At 65.7% G+C, this 15310-nt stretch overlaps 4 protein-coding genes across 4 annotated transcripts; all 4 read right to left on the bottom strand.

Annotated features, from left to right (window-relative positions):
• Positions 1 to 78: 78 nt before the first annotated feature.
• On the bottom strand, positions 79 to 3747 carry LMXM_05_0630 (putative kinesin; the record flags this gene model as incomplete). The annotated part of the gene is made up of 1 exon (XM_003871904.1): positions 79 to 3747. One exon carries the CDS (start codon positions 3745 to 3747, stop codon positions 79 to 81), a length of 3669 nt encoding a protein of 1222 aa, XP_003871953.1.
• A 942-nt stretch (positions 3748 to 4689) lies between these two features.
• On the bottom strand, positions 4690 to 7329 carry LMXM_05_0620 (conserved hypothetical protein; the record flags this gene model as incomplete). The annotated part of the gene is made up of 1 exon (XM_003871903.1): positions 4690 to 7329. One exon carries the CDS (start codon positions 7327 to 7329, stop codon positions 4690 to 4692), a length of 2640 nt encoding a protein of 879 aa, XP_003871952.1.
• A 981-nt stretch (positions 7330 to 8310) lies between these two features.
• On the bottom strand, positions 8311 to 11064 carry LMXM_05_0610 (conserved hypothetical protein; the record flags this gene model as incomplete). Its single annotated transcript, XM_003871902.1, has 1 exon — positions 8311 to 11064. One exon carries the CDS (start codon positions 11062 to 11064, stop codon positions 8311 to 8313), a length of 2754 nt encoding a protein of 917 aa, XP_003871951.1.
• A 908-nt stretch (positions 11065 to 11972) lies between these two features.
• Positions 11973 to 14705, bottom strand: LMXM_05_0600 (conserved hypothetical protein; the record flags this gene model as incomplete). Its single annotated transcript, XM_003871901.1, has 1 exon — positions 11973 to 14705. One exon carries the CDS (start codon positions 14703 to 14705, stop codon positions 11973 to 11975), a length of 2733 nt encoding a protein of 910 aa, XP_003871950.1.
• Between the last annotated feature and the right edge of the window lie 605 nt (positions 14706 to 15310).

Genomic DNA, 15310 nt, shown 5'->3' with positions numbered 1-15310 from the left:
GGGGCCAAGAAATGGAGGCACTGACGCTGGCGCACGTGCCGCTCGCCCTCCTCCCCATACCAGAGTGTCGCCCGCGCTTCACTGGAACTGCTGGCGCATGGCCTCTCTCGCCTTGTAGAGCTCCGCCAGCTGTGCATCCGCGGCGGCGTTGCCAGTGGACGGGAACAGCGGGAAGTACGGGTTGCTCGGCTTCTTGCTGGTGGGGGCGACAGACGAGGCCGTGCCGTCGGCGGCCGTGGTGGTGGCGGTGGTGCCGCCAATAGGCAGGAGATGGAACGGCCGCGTCGAACTCGGTGCGGTATCCGTGCCGCCACCCACCACCATCAACGTTCTGCTCTCCTTTGCTGTTGTCCAGCCGTTCCGCGCTGGTCCCGTGAGCCCTGGCGAGGTAGCCGGTGGCGATGTGCTGGCGCTGTCTCGCTGCACCGTAGACGACGGCGATAGGCGTGTCAGGGCCCCGTCCGCAGAGTGCGACTGACCATCCCTCACCGTCATCGCCAGCCGCGCTGACGGTGTAGTCAGCGAGAGTGTCGGCACCGACGAGGAGTGGTGCTCACCGCGCCCAGGCGCTTGCGTGGTGGATGGCAGTAGCGCTGCCGGCAATCCGCCACTGCCGCCCGTGTCGGGCAGGCACGGCACTGCGATCATGGAGTTGGAGGCCGAGTGCGCGTAGGAGCGTTGCGGCTGAGCGGCCGAGAATAGTGGTGAGAAGGGCAGGCTGCTGTCGCACTGGCTACTCGTGATCGAGTTCGCAGTGTAACCAGTGTTGCCACACGGCGACGATGGCGACGTGGCGCACATGTTCGGGCCTGGCTTCTCGGATAACGGGGCGTTGGTCGATGATACCCCGAGGGCCGCTCGCAAGCTATCTGTCAGTTCTGTTCGCCTCTCTTCCTCATGCCGGTGCTGCGCATGCAGCTCTTGCTGCTGCACAGCCAGCTGCACCTGTTGCTGTCGTGCGCTGAACCAACGCTCGAAGTCGCGCACCAGCTGCTCCTGTGCGTGCTTGAGATAGGCATGCATGCCGTCGATTTCTTCCTTGTCGTGCCGCAGCTGCCCCGCGTGAACGTTGTAGCGCTCTTTTGTGGAGCTCAGCTCCGCCAGCCACGCGGCTTCCTCGGCGTCGACGACATCGCTGCCGTCCGCCGCCCGCTCGGCTCGCCGGCGCTGGATCTTGGTCTTCAGCTGTTTGATGGCGTCTACGCAGGCGTTGAGCTGCTGCGCCGTGGCCTTGCACGCTGCGTACTTGGGCCGGAGCAGCAGCTTTGTCTCCTCCACCTTGTGCTGCGCCTCGTAGGATGCCTTGAAAGCCTCCAGCGCCTGCGCGCGGTTTTGCAGAAACTGCTCGTCCATCAGCACGTCCACCGCCGTGCGGGCGTCCCCACCACCACCACCACTGCCGCCGTCGCCACCGTTGTTCTTGTCCCCTTCGCCGCGCTCGTGCAAGCTCGCGACGTGCTGCTGGTACTCACGCTTGCTCTCAAAGAACTCCGTGGCGGCTGCAGCCTCGGCCTCCGTGAACTGGCCTTGCTGTGCAAGGGTGGTGACACGCGTCAGCGCCGCCTCGACTGTCCTCTCTACATGCGGTGGCGCTGCGGCCGCCGTGGCTTGCGTGAGCGCTGTTCCAGCTGACCCGCGCAGCTGAGTAATTAGCTGCTGGGCATCGTGGTAGATGCTCCGCCTCAGCGAGAGCTCGGTCTGCTGATGCTCGTCGTTCTGCATGCCACCGACGTCCGCGCCCTGACTTCTGGAGCTGCTTCGCGATATCGTGAAAACAAAGGGCGCCCCCGACACGCCTTCCGCCCCTCCGCTGCCGCTGATGGCGTCTCCATCGCTGTGAGCTGTCTGCGCAACGGCGTTGTACCGCATACCGGCGGCACCGAGGCCTGCGCCGCCACCCGCCCCGCCAACACCGCTCGTTGCGTCCGCGTGCCCCACCTTCTTGAGCACTGTCAACAACATCTGTAGCTCGTTTTCCTTGAGCTGCAGAGTGTGCCGCAGTGCCGTCACCTGCGCTTCGCTGTCGTCCAGCCGCTGCTTCTGCTGCCGCTGCTGCTGCGTATCGTGGGGTGCGCCACCGCCACCGCCACCGCGCACGAGACGCTCGCGTAGAATCTCATAGCAGCAGTATACACGAGCCATGTCCCCGTTAAGGCCGGTGAGGCGGGAGCTCCAGTCGCCATCGACAGCAGCCTTCTGGATGTACGCGTCGACCATGCCGCGGCATACGTTCCTTTCATCCGCCGTCAGCGTGCGGTCGGCCGGCAGTGACGCCGCACCACTGCCGCCGCCGCCGTTTGCGCGGAGGTAGGCGACTTCGTCCTTGAGCTGCGCCACCTCCGCGCGCAACTTGCGCACGAGCAGCGCCGGGTCCGTCTCCACGTTCACCTGCGGCGCCTGCTGGATGAGTGCGACGCGCTGCGCGAACCCGCACGTGCTGATCGTCTCCGCCACCTGCGAGGCGACGACGTGCGCCGTGGCGAGCATGACGGTCTGGCAGTTTCGGCCGAGGCTGTCGCGCAGCGCCATTGTGAGAAATGAGTTGCGATACGGCACGTGATCGCGCACCCCCTTCGCCTTCTCGCTGAGCGCGACGATGACTTGCTCGAGGAAGTGGAGGGAGAGGTTGATGTGCTTCGCCTCCGTCAAGATCGTGCCCGAGACGCCGGTCTTGCTCACGCGCTCGCTTCCGGCGAGATCGACGAAGTTCAGCTTGGAGCGACGCACGACGGAGGAAGAAGCGGAGCGGGCCTCCAGGTAGATGGTGAAGATGCAGTGCGAGCGTGACGACGTCTTGTTCATTGGCGTTTCGCAGTACAGGCGGTTTGTGTCGCCGAGGAACAGAAGGTTCAGGGCGTCTGCCAGCGTTGGGGCACTGTGCTGCTCGAGCCCCTTGAGCATAATGTCATCCTCCATCTCGTGTATCGTAACGGGCGGCAGCTCCTCCAGCGTGCGCGCGTCGCGGCCGTGGTTGAGCAGGTCTTGGCCCTTGTCGTTGTAAATCTGAAGGTAGGACATGGTGATGGTGTACGTCGTGGCACCGCTGCCACTAGTATCGTCATCGCTGGCGTGGTCGCCGTCATCACCTGCGGCCCCGGCGCTGCTGCCGCGGTGCCGGTTTCGACCACCGCCGCCCTCGCGTCGCCGCGCCACTTCCTCGTAGATCATGGCCATCGCGCGTGGGATGAGACCCCGATCTTGGTAGCTCTCTGTCCCACCCGTGATGCTGTACGTTTTGCCGCTGCCCGTCTGGCCGTAGGCAAAGACGGTGCTGTTCATGCCATCCAGCGCCGACTCCACGCAGCCCTTCGCGACGGTGGCAAAGACGTCCTCTTGCGTCGCGCTCGGCTTAAAGATGCGGTCGAAGCGGTACTGAAAGTCGACAACGGTGTTGTTCACGACGTCGTCGACCGCACCGGCATGGCTGGTGCTGCCGCCACCACCACGTGTGTGGTTCGGTGGGGCTGAGGACGGCGGCGACGGCGACGGGCCTGCCGTCGCCCGCTGCGCCTCCTGCACGAGTCGCTGCGCGGTGTGCAGGCGCAGGATCGACTTCTGAAAGTCCTCTTCCACTTCGTACTGAAAACTAGCCGGCGGCTGGCCGCTCCCTCGCGCCGCCTCGAATGGGCTGGAGGCTGCCGCGGTGCTGCCGCCGCCGGTGGCGAGCAGGCGACTTTGCTGCGACGTCGGCGGCGGCCGGATGCGGAGGTACACCCCGATGCCCTCCTCTCCGCGGACTTTGGGCATCTCTTCCAACGCCCCTTTCGCTTGTACGGATGTTGCGGCGCACTCACGCGCGTCTAGGAAAGGACGTGCGCTCTGCCTTCACGAGCGCCTACATGAACTTTTCTGATTCAGCCCACGGCAGCACGGGCCCCCTGCACTTGCGGCCCCTCCCGCTGTCTCGCATCGAGAGAGCCACACTGGCCCAATCCGCGCAGTACGTCGTCCCTGCGCACTTTCCCACGGAGGTGCACCCCTCCCTCCGCCCCGTAATGTGATGCGCGCGGTGGCTCGCTCGCCTCGGCGTTATCGTTCGTCTCGGATCTATTGTACACGTCAACTGTGCGCGTGTGGACCAGGAAGAGGGGAGAGGGGAGAGGGGGGCGTGTCGGAGGAAGCGAGAGCGCCTACGCGCCTTTGACATAGATCGTGTGCGCACACGGTGCGCGTTGGAAGGTGAGGCTGCGCACGATGCAGGCGCGTACCCAAAGAAATACATAACCAGCGCACGCCAGCGGGAGGATACTGTGTGTGTGTGTGTGGGTGGTGGTGGTGGTGGTGGGGGTGGTTGGGGAGAAGCAGGAAGCCGAAGAGTTCTGCGCCGTTTGTCTGCGCGCGAGGTACCACACCCACACGCCCTCCCCTTCCTCTCCGCCCGTGTCTGTGTGCGTCAAAGTCGGCGATGTCTAAGGTGCTTACACACGAAGAGAGAATGGCATACACCCACCCCCCACCCATGCACACCTACAACGGAGTGCAGGACGTCGCGTGGGCCTCTGCGCGTGCGTGCGTAATCTAGTGAGTAGTCTAAGCTCCAAGTCATCGGGGAGCGAGGCACGCAGACAGAGACGGGAAGGTGATTGCGAGCGCCACAGCGATGTGCAGGCCAACTTTCAACCTTTGCCTCCCTCCCCCCTCCTCGACGCATCCCCGGCTTCAGCGCCTGTACGCTTCCCTTGGCGCGGCTCACATCATCACCGTCGCCGCGGCAGCAGCAGAGGAGGAGGAGGCGCTGAGCGAGCTCATCCAGCTTGCATCGACGCCACCGCCACCACTGCCACCGTTGGCATCCGCACCGACGTTGCTGCTGGCGGTGATACGCGCTGGCTGCGTGGGCTGCGTCTGGGCCACAGAGGGCGTCCAGGAGAGCGTCTTGATGGACTCGTGCGGCAGAGCAACCGGGCGGCGCACTGGCGGAGGCGGAAGAGCAGCAATCAACCCGTCGCTCAGCTCCGTGCGACGTGGAGGCGGCAGCGTACAGGCGGATGGGGTCGGCGCCGCCCTCAGCGGGGAGAGCAAGAGGCCTTGCTGTTGCCGCGTTGGTTGGAGCACCCCGGTCATCGCCATGGTGGACAGATCCGCGTGCTCTGGTGCCCCCTCCTCAGCAGCCACGGCGAAACCAAAGCCTCCCCTACCGGACCACCGATCACTCATCTCCGGGTTGCTCAGGTACTGACGTCGCAGGCGGTTGATGTGCTCGGAGACTGCTTGCTCCATCGTGCCCGTCGTTGCTGCCGTTGATGCTGAAGCGGTGGCGGTGGCGGTGCTCGCAAGACCCGTTGCGGACGCTGCGGCTGTTGTGCCGTTGGAGAGGATGAAGGGGACAGCGCCAGGCCGCCGTGGTGGCGATGTCGCACGTGCTTCTGTCGCACGGAAGGTCCGCGTCTTCGGTCGCACAGGGGACATCAACAGCAGGGGCCGAAGTGCCGCTGCAGCCTCGTCTTCGCCGTCGCCGTAGCGCGTGGCATCGGCTGCTGCTGCTGCTGCTGCTGCCGCCGGCGACGCCACCGCTCGCGGCGGAGACTGGATGCGGCGAGTCTGCCGCGCCATCGCCGCTACCGAGGAGTCGCTGGACAGCGGCACGCACACAAGTCTCCAACAGTCGGTGCCTGCACGCTGTCCCCCACCAACGCCGTCGTCGTCGTCGTCAGCGGCCAACGGAAGCAAGCAGACGGGTAGACAGTCCTGCAGCAACACGGCGTCGTATACTAGACACTGCTGCGCGACTGGCACGCAAGTGCGCAGTTCCACCTCGTCCTTGATGTCACGGACCGTGACGGCGGCGGCCGTACCAAGTCGAATGTGCACAATGAAATCGAACGCGGCCGCGAGATCCTCGTCGGTGTACCGTTGCTGTGCACCGCGCTGCGCAACGCGGCCGTCGTGACGAGAGACACCCCCGCTACAGCCGTTACCGTTGCCAGCATGCCGATTGCGCAGCATATCTTCGTAGCGCTGCAACACCTCCGGCTCAGGCAGCGATGGTGCAGCGGCGGCCACGACCGCCACCTCGATTATGACGGCCGGCATTGAAGTGGCAGCGGCAACGTCAGCGCTCGGGTCGCTCGCCCGAGATGACGGCGGCGGTCCGGACGACAGGCTTGGACCTCCGCGATTGTGAGCCCCGCGCAGCACCGTAGACTCGCCCGGTAGAAAGCTCGAGAAGGACTGCACCACGTAGGAGCGCGCGATGGGTGAGGTGCTAGTGGGCTGTGGGGAGCTGGAAAGAGTTGCGCCACGCCGTGCGGCTGACGGCGTCATCTCCGCTGCCGCGGAAACCTTGCCAGGAGCACCAACGCGACCGGGGATGCCAGCCTGACGCGGATGCTTCGAGAGGTTCTGCTGCTGCTGCCAGGCTGCGGGCTGAACGGAATTACCATGGCGGAGGTCCTCGCCAGTCCTCCGAGTGCGTTGCGGTTGCGTCGAAGGTGCGAGAGAGGCGGCTTGAGCGGGCGATAGCCGCGGCACGGTGAGCACCATGCCCTCCACACATCCTCTGCGGGACGGCGCCCCTGTCACCGCTGCCGTAGTAACGTTGCACTTGTGCCGGGAGGAGGTGTGGGCACTAGCAGGGCTTCTCGGCTGCTGCGGCGGCGGCGCTCGCGCCGAACGCTCCTGCTCCGGCGTGTCCACGACCGCGCCGCCCGAATCGTCTGGTTGCGAAACGTGTTCTAGCCGCTGCACCGCTTGCTGGGCCTGATTGCCGCGCTGGCTGTTGCTAGGAGGAAGTTGCCGGTGCTTTGGTGGCAGGGGCAGCGGCAGATCCGACTGCTGCGAGGGCGCGGCGAGGTGCGGCGGTACTGTCATCTCGCACCTCTTTGGGGTTTGAGGGGCACTGCTGGCGGCATCGGAAGGCGGTGGGTGTGGTGGCGAGGCAGTTTGCGCCTCGCCTTGCTTACCGTCGCCCTGATGACGGCTGCTGCTGCTACTGTTTGTGCTACGGTTGTTGCTGTGCCGATCGCCACGCTCGTGTGAGGAGGGGCGCCGACGCCGATCGTCCTGCTTCGGCTCTCGGGCCTCGCGCCTCCCTCTCGCCGCGGGTGCTGCGGGAGACGGGGTGATCCCGCGAGCGCGAAGGTACCGCGGCGGTCCCCGCGAATCCGCGGGAGGTGTTCGGACCGCATCGGGAGCTAGGGGGCTGATGCTGTGCAGACCGCGCGTACGAGGACTGCCATGGCGCAGGAACTCTTCCATCTTTCGCTTCACCACCGGTGCGGGTATCGTTACGGACGTCGAGGCCGGCGCGGCCGCTCCGCCTGCCTGCGCTCCCGAGCGCGAGGACGCCGTCAACGATGGCGACACTGTGGCGACAGCTCGCGACGACATGGTGGGCGCCGTGCCCGGGCGAGGCGCCGACGCGCCAGCGCAGCACGCAAAACCGGGTTCACCGGCGCGGGACCAGCGGCCGCTGCCGCGTATACCAGCGGTGGCACCGCCTTAACGCAGGCGCGACAGCGGCGGTGACGCCGATCGCACGGAGACGGTGTCGCCGCTGCCACTGCCGACTCTCTGCGCAATGTGCAGCTCGCTGCTCTTGTCGCTGGTTGGTGGTCGCCTCTTCCTCAAGGTCGACGGCGTTGGCGATGAAGGGCGCAGGGGACGTAACGACAGACAGCGCTGTGTGCTGTGTCTACGTCTGTATGCGCGCGTGTGCGCACATCCGAGGATCTGCTGAGCTCGTGCGACGCGTGCCGTCCGCCGCTTCTCCCGTGGTCGGGGCCGCAGAAGAGGCGAACACATCGCAGCCAAGCACGAAACGCCGCGGTGGCCCGCACGCGCCACACCGCGAACGACGCTCCGAGCGAGACACAGAGGGAGAGGAGGAGGCGGAGGAGAGCGAGGGCGGAGGGGTAACGGGCATGCATGCATCTTCGCCGCACCATCAAGGCACTTCAGAGACGTTCCGTTGTGGGCTGCACATCATCTTGCTTCCTTGTGTTCGTGCTACGGTTTTCCGTGCAGGGGTGGGGACGCATCACTGTCGCAACGCGGGGATGGAGAGGGGACATCCCCCCTCCCCTCCCCTCCCTTTCCCACCCCCGCCCAGTTGCATCCACGACCGTATGCGGACGCCAACGAGGCACACACATACACACACGTTAACCATTACACTGCAGCAGAGGCGGGGGTGGGTGGGGTGCGAGCGAGATACCGCGACGTGCGTGTCTCACCTCGTCCAACGCCCAACGCCCCTCCCTCCCTCCCCCTCCCATCTTGACCGAGTTGCACGGCAACACGCACGTTGCTCAGTCACCATGTCACCGCCTCTCTGTGCTGCTGGCCAACGCCCCTCTCCTCCCCAAAACCTCAAAACAAGAAGCTATAGCGATCCTTCAAGATCGCGCACGCGCGCGCGCTCAGCAGCGGCGGCTGATGATAGACGTGACGTTTCTGCTGCGATGCCGCGTCGAGCCCGAGCAGGGACGCGTGCTGTGGATCCACGTGGTACGTGAGGCTCACGTCCGGCATGTCCGCCGCGTCGGCCTGACAGTCTGGCCACACCGTGCCGGGCGGTAGGACGGCTCCGGCCGCCATTCCTGCGCCCGCTGACGGCGATGGTGATGGTGGTGGCTTCAGCGGCTGCTCCGCGTTCATCCAAACGACGAGGAACGCCTTGAGCCAGTGAAGCAGCATCACCGCCGGGGCCGATGACGTCGATGGCGCCGCCGTGTCCGCGCCGCCACCAGCAGATGTGCTGCCGCTGCCCTCCGCGGATGGGGAGGAGGGAGACAGCGTCGACGATGGCGTCTTCGTCACGGCGGCTGCGTCACATCCTGCGTCGAGCCTCAACGACAGAGCAGGGCCACCGCCGACGGGCAGCGTCGTGGACGACGACGTCATCGCCGAATCGTGCTCCGCGGCCTTCGACTTTCCTTTAGCCTTCGACTGCTGCTGCTGCTGAGGGGGCAGTACTTTGAAGTGACGGACTCGAGCCGCTGCAGTCGGCGCTGTCTCGGCCACCTGCGATCGCCGCCGTTCCTTGTCCATGGACACCGCCAGCGAAATCGCCGTGCACGCCTCCATCAGCGTCGGAAGTATCACTTCCAGCGCATCGCCGCACCGCTCGTAAGGCGAACGGCGCTGCGGGTGGCGCTGACGGCGCCGAGGACGCGGAGCCGACCCGAGCACCGACGATGGGGGCACTGCAGTTGCTGTCGCTGGCGATGGTCCAGCTGCAGCCGCGGGCGACGGTGGCGTTGACCCTCCTGCACGGATCGCCAGGTGCTGGCGACTGAAAACCTCGTAGAGAGCCTCCAGTGCTTCTGAACTTCCCTCGGAGGAAAAGAATTCCTCATCCGTGCCGCTCATGCCCGCAGCGGTGGGGGGCACCTGCGGCGGCTGCTGCTGCTTCGCGACATTCTTGTTCACGCTCGTCGCCGACGTCGCGGACGTCTCCGGTGTGTTGGACGCGTTCATCACGATGTCGTGAAGCACGAAGAGGTACCACAACGCCTCCACGCAGTAGACGTTGCTGTCGATGGGATCGGCGGAGGCGGTTGGCTGCTGACGCGTTCGCGCCGTTGCCACATACGCCACCTTCACCACGGCATCCAGCAGGACGCTGAGCAGGTGGTGCATCGCGTCAGCGTGCCGAATGGCGAACACCATGCGAGATGCGATTTCGTCTCGTCGCAACCATCGCTCACAGAGCGTGGCAATGCCGCCGTCGCCCATGGTGACAGGGTCTGCCATCGCGTAGGGGTTCAGCAGCGCCGTCCACTTCTCCAGCAGATGTGGCTGCAGGATCGCGAAAACGTGCCGGTGTGCCGTGCACTGGCGCGAGATCCACTGCGCAGACGGCGGTGGCAGCCGAACGCGGGCGACATCCGCGGCTGCTTCAGAGGGCGTGGCCTCTGCACTTGCGCCGGCGGGAGATTGCCCGAGGGGTTGGCTCTTGGGTTTCGTCGTCTCCTCGGCGCCATCACCGCGCTCTGCCAAAGAAGCACCGCTGCCGCCCTTCGGTTCATCTTGCACGCCGTACAATTCACTGCTGCTGCTGCTGCTGCTGCTGCTCTCGCTGCTGCTGCTACCGCTGCCACTGCGGCTGCGGTTTCCATGCTCCGTCTCGTCGCCCGCCTCATGGCGGCTCCTCCTACAGCTTGTCCCGTCTTCCGCGCTTCCGCTGCGGTGATGGCGGCGGCGGGGACGCGCCGTGCGCACAATTACGTCGGCGCCGTCTTCCTCTTCGGCACCGCCCACTGTCGCTGCCGCGTCACCACCGCCGCCCGTTGCGAAGGCCGGGTCCAGCAGCTCTGGCTGGTGCAGCCCGACGAGGCACTCCGGGCCGACCTTGAGCGGTGGCGGCGGCAACCACACGTAGGCGCGCCGCGCCTCCTCGATCTGGAAGGGCTGCGTGCGCCACGAGACGAGCGTGTCGCCCTGCAGCAGGGAGTACAGTCGCCAGCGGTAGTACAGCATACATGGATGGTTGAACTTCTCGCCCAGAAACGCGAAGGCCGGATTGCCGCGCCCCATCTCGCGCTTCACAATCTCCTCCTCCGTCGTTGGTCCGCCTTGCACGACAGCGATGGCGAGGAGGTCGAGCAGTGTCGTCTGCTCCAGCGGAAGGTTAGTGGGGACGCGCAGCCGCGGTGCGTGCAGTGGCACCTCCAGCACGTCTGTTGAGGCTGCCACCTTGACCGGCGCACTGGAGGCGGACTCTGCGGCTGTGGCCTGCGGCGAGCACGCAGAGGTCAATGGTGGTGCAGACACTCCCTCGACGGTGATGCCTGGGCCGAGAATGCCCAAGTTGCCAGCTGTGAAAGGCGGCCGCGCTGACGCGGTGTTGAGGTAGGGGGGCGGCAGTAGGCGCGGCAGGGGCTGCGAGTAAGAAGTGTCCGGAGCCGGGAACACGGAGCCGCCGCCCCAGCCCGCTGCGGTGACGGCTTTCCCATCCGGAAGCACTGACCCCAGCACGCCCTGCTGTTGTGGCGCGTAAGCTGGTTCGAACATGGTGTACGGAGGGGCACCTGTGTTGCCGCCGCTGGCGGTGCTGCCACCGTTGGGCCCGTCGGCTGGCTTATGGGCAGGCTGGTGTGCGCTGCCGGAGAGCAACACCATGGTGCTATCGAAGCCGACGCCGCTGTTGTTGTCGTCAACATCGGCGAAATCGTCCCTGTCGTCAGCGTTGGTGGTGAGCAGCGGTGTTGCCGAGGCACCACTCTGCTTCCGCGACTGGGACAGTGGCATGGATGGCGGAGTTGACCGATCCATGAGCCGTCCTTGCGCTGCCCAGGTGACCGCTCACCGCTCCAGCAGCTCTCAAGGATGTGCGACAGGACTGCCGGATGTGCGCGCGCAGACAGCACGGAGAGGAGGCAAGGAAACAGGGCAGGGCGAGGAGGCGAGAAGACGCACAACACGTTGTATGTACGTGCTTATATATATATATATATGTATATACCTGTGTGTGTGTGTGTGTATCGGTATGGGTAGAGAACGGCGATGCGAGGGAGCACTGCCGAGATGACGACGAGAACGACCGTTACGCTCCTCGCACGCAGCGCATGCACACCAACAACGGAGGCAGAGAGAAGGGACAGGTGAGGGCGGTGAAGTCACGGAGAGAGAGGAGAGAGGAGGAGGAGGGGCTAGGAGGTGTTAGCGCGCTGTGTTGTCTTGTGACAGGTGGCGGTGGTGGTGGTGGTGGTGAACCAAGCAGGAGGCGACATTAGAAGATGGACACGCGCGGGTTATCAGCCCGCTCGCATCCATTCTCGAGGGGACAGACCCCCTTCCTCCTCTTCCCATCACGCCGTGCTTTGCTCACCGCACATCGTCGCCTTGATGCGCTCAGGCCCGCCTACAGGCGCACACGCGTGCATCAGTGCCCCACAACGGTAACTCGCCTCAGCCACAGACACAGACGCAGTGAGGGAGTCAGAGCACGCATGCGTGCACGCGACACACACAGAAGCGGCACAGGAGAACATAATACGCCCGGACACGCAGGCACGTACGCCAAGACGTCACAGCGGCAGCGCCATCACAACCTCCTTGCGGAACCCGACGCGCATGAGCAGCACCTTCTTCTTCTCATCCGCCGTCAGCGCCGTGTTCGCCGCCTCCTCCAGCGCGTCCGTCGGCTTGTCGGAGAGCAACAGCGTCGCCGTCAAGCTGAGCGCCGCAAACGCCTCGCGGATTGGGCTGAGATCGTTCTGCGCCCGCTCCACAAAGAAGCCCCGCAGCGCACGCACGTCCTTATCTACCTGAAGCGCGCCGAAGAGGCTGACGCGCTTACGGTGCAGCACGCTGCTGGTCTCAGTCGCCACCCGCCGCGCCATCGCCGTGAGTAGCGCATCGAACAGCTTCGCATCGGCCAGGTGCTGATGGAGGTACTGAAGCCCGGCGCCGAGGTCTACCAAGCACGCCTGCACCCACACGTCGTTGAGCTCGTAATGGTAGTACACCGCCTCCTCCATGTCATAGGAAACGGCGGCGAAGCGCTCCATGTGCGGCGGCAGCACGCTGTCGCAGCACACGTTCGCGAAGGCATCGAGCCAGGCAGGAATTAGCTTGTCCTGCAGAGTCCTTCCCAGCGTGCGCATGTTACCAGCAAGTTCGCGGAAGCGCGTCACATCGTGCGGCGTCGCGGAGAAGGTCGCCTCGCCCAGCTGCTGCAGTTCGTCGGCCATGCGCTGCAGGTACGTCGCCGTCCGCTGCGCCGCGACGGTCCAGTGCAGCTCGTCAGGTGTCAGGAAGCCGCCGTGCGGTGCTGCGCCGGCACGTCGCCGGCCTCCGGCAGCAGACGAGTTGGACGCCACGCCGCCGGTCCCGGCGTGGCTACCTGCGCCCGCGATTCTCGTGTGCGACTCGATCTCTGGCAGGAGCCGCGACTGCACCACGTCCATGGCGGACATGACGGCGGCGGAGCAAATCTGTGACGACTTGGTGTTCATGGCGCGGTGGATGGCCATGCGAAGCACAAAGAAGATGTCATCGGGCAGAGTGACGTGACCGTTGTGGGTGAAGTACCAGAACGACGCGAGCTTCTCCGAGGCCGCCGCAGAGGCGTCACCGCCCGCGGCGCCCGCAGATCCTCCGCCAACGCCGACGGCGGCGATGAGCTCGTCAGCGCTGCTGGCGGCGACCATGTACAGACTCTGCAGGCCCGACATGAAGCTCGCCGCCGATGGCGCAGAAACCAGTGCAGCGGACGCGTTGCCGTGTCGAGTTCCTGCCGCCGTACGCGAGGCATCACCACCGCCGGCACGCGCTGCCGCGGCTGCCGCCTCCTTGGCAGCGTCACGGATCGCACGCAGCTGCAGGTCGACCGCTTGGTCGTAGGCGATTGTGAAGTACGTCGTCTGCAGCGGCACGTAGAGGGCTAGGATGTCCTGCATGGAGTTGAGGAGGGCGTTGTCGCTGGTGCGCCAGAGGCTGTCGGCGGTGCTGCCCACGACGACCTGGCCCGCGGCTGCCGTCGAGGTCGACTCCTCCCTGCCGCTCTCCGCCGCCGCCGCCGCCGCCTTCATCCGCATCTCGTACTCCGTCTGCTTGCGCTCCACGAAGGTGAGATAGATATGCCCGCACGACACCATGTGGCTGATCTCCTCTAGCGTCTGGTCCGCGCGGCGGGCAGTGGCTACCACGGCGTTGACGTTGGCACCAGCAGCGGCGTTCATGGACGGGGGCAACGCGCGAGAGGCACCACTGGCCGTGACGCCAGCGCCGCTGACACCGTCGCTGGCCGACGCGTGCTTCTCCAGCTGAGCCAGCACGTCCTTGCGGCGCTCGATAAAGTCGCTCAGCACCGGCACACATCGAGCAGTGGCGTGGCTGTGCAGCTTCGCCAGCAGCGCCAGCGGCCCCTGCGCGCCGAAGGCTTCATACGTGAACTCCTCGTCGCTCTCGAACGCGGCGGCGACGTTGTCGAGGCACTGCGAGACGAGTGCGAGGTGCGTCATGGCCACCGTCGCCGAGTCCTCCATCTTCCTCATTTCGCTATCGATGAGCTTTGCCAGCGCGGCAATCGTGTGATCAGCGATCCAGTCGCTGTACAGCCGCGACGCCACTGCGCCCTCGCCCAGCTCCGCTAGCAGCTTCGTCCCCTTCATGATGGCCAGCTTGTCGTTCACCTGCACCGCCTCCTCAATCATCTTGAGCAGGCGCGCCTGCACGGCTGCTCGAGCGTGGCGCATGACGTCGCTGGCGGGTGCCGCGTTCGAAACTGTACCCGCTGCTGACGACGCTGGCAAGGACGCGCCACCGCCAGTGCGCGTCTCCGGTGCCTTTGCCTCCGCAGCAACGGCGGTGGCGGGAGAGGCTGAGGTCAGCACACGCTGTGCTGCCTCGTACGAGTGCAGGAGCTGAAGTGTATGCTCAACGTCTCCCGAGTCCAGGACAGACGACATCTGCGCCACGTCGTTCTCCATCGCCGTCATGGCGTCCACGATGGCACACGTGTGCTGCACCCGCTGTAGCAGCGCGTCAAGCCGTCGCACCCGCTTCGAGCTGCGTTCCGCCAGCGACGCGTTCGCCGCGACGGTGCGCGCCAGTGCTGCGCTGCGGTGCACGTACTGCGGCATGAGCCGGTACTGCACGTTGCTGATCTCGCGCAGAGACGTGTGAAGCTCGCTCTCGGCGTGGATGGACTGGCGGATGTCGTTGAGGGCGGCGTTGCGGCGGTGCACCCCGTCGCGCACGCGCTGCAGCGCCTGGTCGAAGCGCTCTTCTACGTTATCGATGTGCCTCAGCAGCATCTCGCTCGTGAGGGAAGCAGCAGGGCAGGGGATCAGGCAGTCGTTTGAAGATAGGGGAGAGGAGGGAGGGGGGACGGTGGCGCACAGGGTGAGGTTGATGGAGCCCCGCAGCCTTCCACAGCAGCAGCCGCAGCAAAATGAAGAAGGGGGGGGGGCGACTACTTGATGCGCGGCACGGCTAGCTGTGCGTGCGTGCGAGCGTCAGTCCCCCGGGGGAGGGAGGGAGGGAGGGAGGGGAGGCGGAGGAAGGGATGAGTGCACATCATCGAAGGGGTGATGGTGTTGGTGGTGGTAAATCGAGCAGATGGACCGAGTCCAGGTAGACGCGCACACACACGCCCCCGTTGTGGATGCGAGGGAGGCGCGCTTGCGCCGCCACGCGCGCACGTGTGCCCTGTGCGTGCTGAACCCCCTTCGTGTTTGGCTACGGACCTTGTCTTTTGGTTGTGTGGGGCGAAGATGAGGTTGTGAGTGGGCGCGGCGCGTGCAAGAGGGGCTCAGACCAGCCGTCTCCTCCGCGCCACTGTCGCACCCCGGCTCTTCTCCCGCCAAGGCGCGCGACTTCCTCAACAGTGGTAGGGAAGGCTTGCGAGGGGGAGGGGGGG

The sequence above is a fragment of the Leishmania mexicana genome, chromosome 5 (genome assembly GCF_000234665.1).
Source record: "Leishmania mexicana MHOM/GT/2001/U1103 complete genome, chromosome 5".
In the NCBI taxonomy this organism is placed as follows: domain Eukaryota; phylum Euglenozoa; class Kinetoplastea; order Trypanosomatida; family Trypanosomatidae; genus Leishmania; species Leishmania mexicana.
This window is presented reverse-complemented; position numbering and strand designations above follow the sequence as displayed.